General features: G+C 37.5%; 2 protein-coding genes across 2 annotated transcripts; both read left to right on the top strand.

Moving 5' to 3' along the window:
* The first annotated feature begins 4,769 nt into the window (after positions 1 to 4,769).
* Positions 4,770 to 6,296, top strand: LOC115981085. The gene has a single exon (XM_031103270.1). The coding sequence runs from the start codon at positions 4,770 to 4,772 to the stop codon at positions 6,294 to 6,296; it is 1,527 nt and encodes a 508-aa protein (XP_030959130.1).
* Positions 6,297 to 7,961: 1,665 nt separating this feature from the next.
* LOC115981084 (B3 domain-containing protein REM17-like) lies at positions 7,962 to 10,692 on the top strand. The gene is made up of 5 exons (XM_031103269.1): positions 7,962 to 8,060; positions 9,002 to 9,488; positions 9,586 to 9,728; positions 10,160 to 10,357; positions 10,684 to 10,692. Exons 1-5 carry the CDS (start codon positions 7,962 to 7,964, stop codon positions 10,690 to 10,692), a joined length of 936 nt encoding a protein of 311 aa, XP_030959129.1.
* Positions 10,693 to 10,923: the final 231 nt, after the last annotated feature.

The raw sequence follows: 10,923 nt of genomic DNA, 5'->3' as shown, positions 1-10,923 counted from the left end.
ATTAAATCATGTATGCATGCACTGATTTCCTTTGGATTTTCTTCATTGATAATGTTTGCAACCTCTTTATCAAATAAAAGTTATTCTTAGGGAAAAATGTCAACAAAAACTTTTATTTCTCTCAATAGGTTAATTACTTCTTCTTTTTTTAATAAGAAGTAGGTTAGTTACTTTGTTCTTCTAATTGATCTTTTCTTTTCTGTTTATATTTATTTTTTGTGTGCAAATTGGTCTGTACTATTATCATCGTAGTTGGCTGCATACACTTTAATTTATTTGAACGTGACCCAGTTACTCCAAGTGATTGCCTAATTTTTCTTTCTATAATGCTAAAGGGATTTAAGTTCTACACATTTAAGGGTTTTGATGGCATGAGTTGTTTTCAATTTAAACTCCACGCCAAGAGCATTCCAATTTTGTTGGCAAAGTTCTGCCTCCTTTGCCTTTTTTACTAAAATCTTTTTGTTGAAAAAAATATACTCAATTCTATGTAACCCACCACCTTATAGAATCTAAACAATGTTGTATGTGGTTTTCCTTACCCAAGTTTGTGTTGTGGATTCTTATTATTGCCCACAATCTATTTGTTGATCCTCGCTTGTGACTTCGGAGGTTGGAAGAAAAGGAGAGGGCACCCCTTTTGTATTCCATTGCTATTTTCAACTTGGTAAATAGAAGGGATTGTTTATGATGCTTTGGGCATTAACTGCAAGGCCGTGAAAGTTCTTAAATGGAAAGATTTATATACACAAATGATCTTTGTTAACTTAAATTTGTTAAGAGTTTCATCCTCTTTACAATTCTGGATCAAAAAGATAAAGAAAAAAAGTTCATAATATGCTTTGAGTCATATTTTTGAATAGAAGGTGAAACATATTTGTTTTGAAACAAATATTTATTTGAGCAAAGTAAATATATATAAATTTCATTAACTTATCCCGTGTATCGCACAAGTTAGCGACTAGTTTGAATTGAAACTAAGTTCGTATGATATGCGCATGTTAAAATTGCAATTTCTCTAGAATATAAAATTGCAGCTTTCTAATTTCGTAGTTTTTCTTCATGTTAGTTTTCCCTCCTATGTTTTCAATGGCTTCTCATTGCGACAGCAATAATTAACATTGTTCCATACCACACTCTTACTTTGAACTGCTGTGACCTCACTTTAGGGGGAAAAGATGTCTCATTAGTGCCCCATGTGCATTCAAGGTTGATTGTGCTGTGTGGCATGTGATGCATTTAACAATGCATTCAAACTTACCTTGTAAGAGTAACGTGGAGAGTGAGGTTATGGGTTCAAGACCCACCGGCAGTGTATGTAACTTCAAATCAGAAAAATAATGTGTTCAAAGTTCAAACTTTCTCTTGTATTATTCATTATTTGTAATTTCATTGTTGATTGTTGCTCTTCACAGCTGGCTCTTGAAGCAAATAACAATTTTACTTTAACAATCTGTCATCCGCATGTTAGAGGTGTGAGTTAATGCATTTAAACTTAATCATATATTATTGTTTATTGTTTCTATTTATCATGGCTGCCCAGACTCTTAAATTGAAGCACGTAATATTTTTCTTTAGAAATCTGTGAATGACATGTTTCATGAGTTATGGTACAATATAGATGAGCCGAACTTCATGCATTATAGTCCAAGCTACAGGTTTGGCTACATCAGTACTAGGTGACTAGGTTGCTCACCCCTAAGCATGGGCTGATCTTTTATGACATTTTCACTATCCCAAAGCTTCCAGGGCCTTGTACTATGCAAACATGCATATTATATATATATATATATATATATATATATATATATAATTTTTTTTTTTTGGATAAAAGAAAACCTCCACCATATAAATTCATTTCAGTTACTGCTTCAATTGACGAAAGTAGTGCGGAAACAAAAATAATAAAGTCAACTAGAAAATGTGATAAATGAAACAATTAGCAGGTTTGTTATCAAGCATCGCAAGATAGCCACACTGCTAGTCAAATAGCTAGAAAACGATAACATTTCTAGTTAAACCACACTAATTATTATTCCTAGTTATTTGGCATTTATACACATCTTATTGAATACCACAATAGAAAGTCATGCTTTGAGTCATTTACCCGTACGCTGTCTCATCAGTTCATCAACTTCATTATCCCCCACAACATGGGCCACCACCTCATTCAACATGTTCGCACTCAAGGTTGCAATCCTTCTTGCGTGGTCACACTCCTCTATGGCAACTTCCAACTGATACCTCAACAAGGTGTTCCTAATGTCTCCACTTGGATAGTTGGGTCCTTCGCTTCAAGATGTGCTTGGTGGACTTCAGGTGGACATGTTTAGACTTGCCCCCAATGCAGATGCACCACCGTACACGTCCATACCATTACAATGCAAATACTCCATGTATGCGGCTTCTGCTTCCCTTCGATCTTTATATGATTTGTGATTGGCGTTTGGGAACTTATGAACTTGTCTGCTCGCATCTAGCCAACTGTCATATATGCCTGGAACATGACCATTAAACACAACATAAGTACGTCCCATCCCGCTCTACAAACACGCAATGTTGGGAGTCCTTGCACTGGAATGGTGATGCATCTTACCAGCGGAGTAGGCCTGGGAATTTATAGAGAAACTCAATTTTTGAGAATTTGAGTTATTGAGTAACTCGATTCTTAAATTGCCGAGTTTCTGAACCACCATCACATCAACAGATTTCTAGAGATATAACTCGGCCACTTAGAAATCGAGTTTTAAATTAACTCGATCTCTTGTATATCAAGTTATTATTGACTACCCACATATCAGTGCCCATGCACGTGTCTGCCTCTTTCAGTTCTGAATAGCTTCACTATGCGGGTTCAAAAAAAGAAAGCTTGAGAGTGAACAAGTTCTTGGCATTTTCCTCTTGGATTGCATCCTCATATCTACATATATACAGCTGTGGCCCCCTTATTATTCATTGTGGCACATCTCTCCTGACAGGTATATCTCAACTGTGATTACACTTGGATTGGCTCTTTAGTATTAATGGTGCAAGTTCTTGCTATGATTCTTACACTTGGATTATGTAGATATATATATATATATATATATGTTGATAGCATTTTAATGAATATATGTATGTCAGTATGTGGTTGTATATGTATACACACACACACACACACACACATATGTAGATGCACACACACACACATATATGTAGATACACACACATATATATGATTAATTATTGTATGCTCTTAGGGCACACATTAGCAAAATCCTATATATGTGTGTGTGTGTGTGTGTGTGTCTACATATGTGTGTGCGTGTGTGTGTGTGTGTGTGTGTGCGATAGTGACACATATACATATATAGTAATGTATGTATAGATACGTATGAACATATATATAAACAAACATACATGCGAATTCCTACGATGATGATATATGCATTCATCCATAGAGGTACACAAATTCATTTATACAAGCAATCATGGGTTTAAATTGTCTGGCTCTTTCAGATCTGAAAAGCTTCAGTGTGTGGGTTCTGAAAATGAAAGCTTGAGAGGTGAACAAGTTCGTCTGTTAAGAATACTTAGGATATCATTATAATGCGTCTATAAAAGTTTTATTGTACGTTCATGTGGGGAAAAGATTAATTACACCATGGCTTAACATAACCCCCTATCTTTTGCATGATAATCACAATTAATTGTCCTTATCTAGGTCTACCATGGGTCATCATTGCTTCTACGTTTACTACAATGGGGAGTAGTATTTCCATGAGTTGCATGGGCTGTCCTATAGAGGCGAGTCAATGAAGCAGAAGTTCATTGACTTGAAATCCGGAACACACTTGAGAAAAATGCACCGGAAGATAATGGAAGCTCTAGGGTTGGATAAGGAGTCACATAAGATATCCATAGTGTATCGTGCCCCTCAGCTACTTGTGAAAACTCAGGTTGTCTACAACTCAAATCCATTGGGTTGTGATGCTGACGTGGACATGATATGGACAGTGATTAAGCAGACCCCCCAGTTCATAGCGTCCAACTTATATATAACTGTTGAGGCTATTAGGTTCCATGCTGGTGCAAGTTCGCAGCATGGCAATGGGGTGGAAGAGCCACACTCATTGACACTTGATGTGCAGCCTTTCTTTGCCGATGCCATGCCTTTGCCCAACAATACTCAACCATGCAGTGCTGTTGATGATTTGGACAACACCGAAGTGTTGGGCGCCACCCAAACACTTGATGTGGGAGGATCTAGTCATGCATATGAACATGTCCAAGCCTATATGGACGAGGGAATTGATATTGATGCCAGCCAAGATGTGTACAAAGAGTTCATTGATACTGATGGACAGGACCACGAAGCGGAGGTCTTAGATGGAACACAGATCGAAAACAACGAGGAGGATTGCCCTTCTACAATTTCTATCCCAGAATGGTTCACATCAAACGCATGGGACAATATTAATGACCCATCACCTACATTAGGTACAGGACAACTTACAAGTTGGCATAAAGATGACTAGCCGACGAAAGGGATGCTATTCCAGAATAAAGCCTCCATTCATTATGTGTTAACCCTCTACTCTGTGGAGCATAATAAGAAATACAAGGTCATTAAGTCTGACACCAATAGGCTGGTAGTGCGGTGCATACATGAGGCATGTTCGTGGTCAATTCAGGCTATTTGCAGCAAGAAGCACAGGATGTGGGTGATCAATAAATGTAATGGTCCCCACAACTGCACATCCCTCTAAGTAGCGACCGATGGGCGGATGATGGATTCAAAGTTCATTTCCATTGAACTTGAGAAGTATGTACGAGAGGACCTAACCCGATCTATAAAGGACCTACGTAGTATTCTACATGCGAAGCACAGGCATGATATAACTATGTACAAGGTTTGGGAAGCTAAACAGAAGGCAGTTATGCATATTTACGAGGATTTTGATAAGTCGTACGCGGAATTGCCACGGTTTCTAGCGGCATTGTCCGATGCAGATCCAGACACTATAACCACGTTAAAGTGCGACCCCCGTGTCCCGAGGACTTGTATATTCAACTCCACGTTTTGGGCTTTTGGTCTGTGTATTAAAGGTTTCAGGCATTGCAGGCCGGTGATAAGCATAGATGCAACGCACCTCTATGGCAAGTACAAAGGAAAGCTGTTGATAGCAATGGCAACAGATGGTAACAACGAGGTTTATCCACTTGCATTTGCCGTTGTTGAAAGCGAGGGCACGGAGTCCTGGGAATGGTTCTTGGCATGCCTGCTGACCTATGTTACGGACTGGACCAATTTGTGTATAATATCCGATAGGCATTGTGGGATACAATCATGCTTCGATGACACTGAACATAGGGGCTACTTGCAACCGCCCTTAGTCCATCACCGGTATTGCCTCTACCATTTAGTAAGCAATGTTAACACTAACTTCAATAGTGTGGCGTTGAAGAACTTGGTATGGAAGGCAGCAACTACAAATCAAGTTAGGAAGTTTGAAAACACCATGGATTGCATCAAGAATGTCAACCCGGATGCGTATAACTATCTTAAAGAGGTAGCTCAAGAAAAGTGGACACTTGTACATGACCATAGGCACCGATATGGGGCAATGACAACCAACCTGTCAGAGTGCTTCAATGGGGTACTTAAGGGCGCACATAGCTTGCCCATAACTGCAATGGTTCAGTTCACATTTTACAAGGTGAACTCGTACTTTGACGATCATCGAAACAAAACACTAGAGCAATTAGAAGAGGGGCAAGAGTGGTGCAAATATGCCTATGACAAGTTTGAGGCAAATCAAGAGAAGGCGAAGTTCCATATGGTTAGAAGGATGAGCGCGCAACAGTGCTTATATACAGTGGAGACACAGTCTTCACTGTTGAACACTGGTGGGGAAGCTCACACCCATAGGGTTTCCCTCATGGACAGGACATGCACGTGTGGGAAATGGGAAGCAAACAAGATCCCTTGTTCACACTTGATAGCATTTTGTGCCAAGTACAAGCACAATGCCACGGAGTTTATGGATCATTTCTATCGAGTGGAAGAACGGTATCATAGCTATGAGCTGATATTCCAACCACTGAAAGATAGGTTAGAATGGCCAGAGCCGCAAGAAAGGAGAATAGTGATGCAAAACCCAAGGTTGATCCGTGAGAAAGGTCGGCCTAAGTCCACAAGAATCCATAATGAGATGGATGACGAGGATAGGGAGTTGCCAACCTCGTTGTGGATTGAGAACGGACCAAAGTCGAAGTGTGGGTTGTGTCGCCAAAAGGGTCATAACCGTCGTTGATGTCCGACTCGAAATGTGGAATCAATAAGCCACGTGGTACATAGCAGGTAACAATTACACGTCCTAGTAACGAGGGGGGATATATCATAGGTTATTCTTATTTAGTGTTGTCAATTATTCTTACTAGTCATAAGTTATTCTTACAAGTCCTGTACTAATTTGTAGATTGTAACCATGATAGTAAAACATGGTTTTAAAATATGAGTAAAAGATGCAGTATTGATGTATTTTTTGTTGTACTTGTGTAGATATAGGATTCGTGGCAAAGAGGCAGTTGGTGTGGCGCAAGTTGAACTCAAATCTCTTCTTGTAAATATGAGAAATCAAAATTTATATGTAAATGGTTGTACTTACATTGTGAACAACTTGGTTCAATGGTTTTAAATGTATAATGGCTCCTTACCCCCCAGTCCATAGATTGTATGGATGATTTTCTTATTCACGTGGTTGTGTAATGAAGTGATTTGGTTATAGATGTGGTAGGAATTGTATGGATGATTTGATTATGGAAGTAGTTGGACACTATATGGATGAGTTGTTAATGGAAGTGGTTCTGAATAGGTCCAGTTGTATGAAGATTAAACATTGCAAATTCGTATAGGTGTGAACAGTGCTGCATGACTTCTCACTCGATGTAGGAAGTGTATTCCCAAATAACTCGATCTCACATTTATCGAGTTATGTGCAACAAGTGCTACCAAAAATTTGATTTGGTTTAGTTACACAGCACATAACTCGATATTTTCATTATCGGGTTATGTGGAAGACCCTTCTGCACAGTTGGATTCCTCTTGGACTGCATCTGGATCAGTCCAAATATATGGGCTGGGCTTTGCACATAACTCGATATGTTTATTATCGAGTTAAATTGCAAATAACCCAATTTCTGTTATTTGGTCGTTAAAGTGAGGTCCACATAACTCGATTAACAAGTAATCGGGTTATGTGGAAGACCCTTCTGGACACCTCGATTCCTCTTGGACTACATCTGGATCAGTCCAAATATATGGGTTGGGCTTTGCACATAACTCGATATGTATATTATCGAGTTAAATTGCAAATAAACCAATTTCTGTTATTTGGTCGTTGAAGTGAGGCTCACATGACTCGATTAATAAGTAATCGGGTTATGTGGAAGACCCTTTTGGACAACTCGATTCCTCTTGGACTGCATTTGGAACAGTCCAAATATATGGGCTGGGCTTTGCACATAACTTGATATGTATACTATCGAGTTAAATTACAAATAACCCATTTTAGTATGGATTGAGGTGCACGTAACTCAATTACCAAGTAATCGGATTATGTGCAAGATAAGTACACCTGGATTCCTCTTGGACTGCATCGAGATCAGTCCAAAATATCTGGGCTGACTGGGGACAGTTCACATAACTCGATTAATGTATTATCAAGTAATGTTATGAATAACTCGCTTTTTATAGAATTGAGTTACGTACGAGCCGACCAACACATCATGGATTCCTTTCAGTTATAGTGCACACAACATGGATTGGTTACAGTTACACTACACAACTCAATTGATTAATAATCGGGTTATGTGGAAGGCCAACCACCATTCTGGACACTCTCCTATTTTAGTACTCAAACATGTGGCATCAACAGTTACGATATTCTCAGCAAAAAACAGTTTGGAGAACCAGAACTATGACTTCTTACCAGCGAAGAGACAATGCGGATGGTCCTGCGCAGGTCCCACACTTTTTCAAGATTATTATGCCTGAAAGTCTTGAAGAAGGAAAGCTTGTAAGTATACTTAATTTCATGATCTTTTTCTCTCTGAAAATCATATGGTAATTAACGTCATCCACTTGATCTTTTTTATTTGTGATTGATGAAAAAATTTACATTCGTTGATGACCAAGTTCAAGAAAATCTGTGAACTTGGTTCCATGTTACCTGTAGTCATATGCGTAGGTTACTGCAATGCTGTATACATATCCCATCAGTATCTATTTTCTTAATTGCATCTTTCTACCACTGTTCATTTTTGTATTTGTGATTGATGAAAAAATTTACAATTGCTGATGACCAAGTTCAAGAAAATATTTGAACTTGGTTCCATGTTACATGTAGTCATATGCGTAGATTACTGCAATGATGTATACATATCCCATCAGTATCTATTTTCTTAATTGCATCTTTCTGCCACTGTTCTTTTTTGTAATTGATGAAAAAATTTACAGTTGTTGATGACCAAGTTCAAGAAAATCTTTAAACTTGGTTACATGTTACATGTAGTCATATGTGTAGGTTACTGTAATGTTGTATACATATCCCATCAATATGTGGTTTTCTTAATTGCATCTTTCTGCCACTGTTCTTTTTTATTTGTGATTGATGAAAAAATTTACATTTGTTGATGACCAAGTTCAAAAAAATCTGTGAACTTGGTTCCATGTTATAATCTATGAACTTGCTTATAAACTGCAATGCTGTATACATATCCCATCAGTAACGAGTTATTTTCTTAATTGCATCTTTCTGCCACTGTTATATGGTGTTTGCCTAGGTTTTTTTCATCCAACAAGTATCTTCCTTGAACAATTATGAAAGTATTATTATAAAAGAAAGACTAAATTTATTTTTCCTGTAATGGTACTGACATAACACGAGAATAGATCTTGATTGATTGCATGTGTTTATTTACAAAGCTTGCATTTATGTTCAAGTTCTTCTTTTTACAGTGGATTCCAAAGAAGTTTATAAGCAAATATGGAGTTGATTTGTCAGATATGGCCTTTCTTACGATTCCAAATGGTAGAAAATGGAAAGTGAAGTTGACAAAACGTGATGGAGAGGTTTGGTTTGAAAATGGGTGGTGCGAATTTGTAAGCTGTCATGCTCTAACCATGGGGCACTTGGTAGTTTTCAGATATGAAGGAAATTCAGCATTTTCTGTACTCGTATTTGATGCCACTGCAACAAAAATAGAGTATCCTTTAGATGACGAACCACAAGTTCATAGGATGGAAGACGATGAGAGTGATGATAACTCCATTGAAATCATGGATGCCTTTATGCCAAGCCCTCTACCTCATAAAAGGGCAAAAACCAATCCAAAGCAAGCAAGGGATACACATTTCAGACCTGAAGGATCGAAATCTAAAGGGTCAATGTTAGAGAAATCAAAAATGGTGTTTGGGGTATCTTTTACTAGGGGAGAGGGTTCAGGTTTGAATCTTACACTTTTGTTTGCTGATGGTTGATTTTGTAATCCTGTTTACTATTAATTTCATGTGCATGACTTCATATTTTCATGTCATTTCAGGATCAGCTCATGGGGTTGGAGGAAATCGAGTAGGATGCACAAACGGCCCGTTAGTTAAACTTGAATCTGATTGCTCACTCGATGATGTGTCTTTCTCAAATGACCAATGTCCTAAGAAAGATGGTGGTGTAGCTGAAAATCTTGTGAGAGCTAATGCTTTTAAATCATAAAATCCCCTTTTCACGATTATCATTCATCCATCATACCTTAATGGCAAGGATCGTACGGTAAGCTTTCAGCTTTGTAATATTGTTGGGTTTTAGAAATGCAACTCCCATTAACTTTGATTTTCCATAGATCAATTAGAAAGCATGTAGCAGAGAGTTGTTGTTGTACATAACTTGGTAATGATTTGCTTCATTGTGTTGTTAGTTCAAATAGTATCATCTTAGGTGGTAGAAGGAAATCACATAAGAATGTAAAGTCATTATGAACAACATGATCAAATCAAACTGACATCCACACAACTGCCATCCAACCATTAGCATAACAAACAATAGTATTGCCTCAAAAGTACTTTTCATTCAAATGGGTTCAACTATTTTTGAAATATGTCTTAATATTTTTTGTACAGAGCTTACCCCATGGCATTATCAACTACTTACCGAGAGAAGGCTTTAGCAAGGACTACACCAAAGGAACTATTGTACCTGTGAAGCTCCGAGTTGTGGACCGATTATGGCCTGTCAAGTTATACATTTATGAAGGAAAATACTCATCATGTGTCGTATCTACTGGTTGGTCTACATTTGTGAGGGAAAATGGATTGCAAGTATGAGATGTTTGTGTATTTGAGCTAAGTATGAGGGACGATGTTGTGTTCAAAGTCCACATTTTCAGGGCTGATCTTGATTAAGTGCTTACTAACTTTGCATTGTAAATTAAATGTTGGATATGTTCTATTATTCTAGGAACTTATTATTTTGCAACTACTCTATTCGATTAACAAACAATAGTTTTGTGAAGATTTGATATTTGTTGAGTTGTTAGTATTTACTGGTATTTATGATTATTCATTATTTGTGATTTCTGTGTTGGTATTTATGAGTTATGGTCTATATTAACTTAATTTATGAGATTTTTTTGCTGGTAATGCAGATAATCTGAGGCATTGGCAGTCATTAGTTTTGTTTTCTTTGTTATTTTTCCATATGATTTTGGTTGTTCTAGATTATGATTTTTAAACAATCAAAACCAATCCGGTTAATACATGCAAATATGCAATTAGTGAAGTTTAATTTCTCTTTTGAAATGTAAACTTGATTGCAAATTCCCGCGCAAAGAGTTTCTCAAAACCAATCCGGCTGGGATTAAAATGGTTTACTTACACTTTTGTTT

Source organism: Quercus lobata, chromosome 3 (assembly GCF_001633185.2).
Source record: "Quercus lobata isolate SW786 chromosome 3, ValleyOak3.0 Primary Assembly, whole genome shotgun sequence".
NCBI classification, from domain to species: domain Eukaryota; kingdom Viridiplantae; phylum Streptophyta; class Magnoliopsida; order Fagales; family Fagaceae; genus Quercus; species Quercus lobata.
Note: the sequence above shows the minus strand (reverse complement) of the source record. Positions and strands in the feature narration are given on the sequence as shown.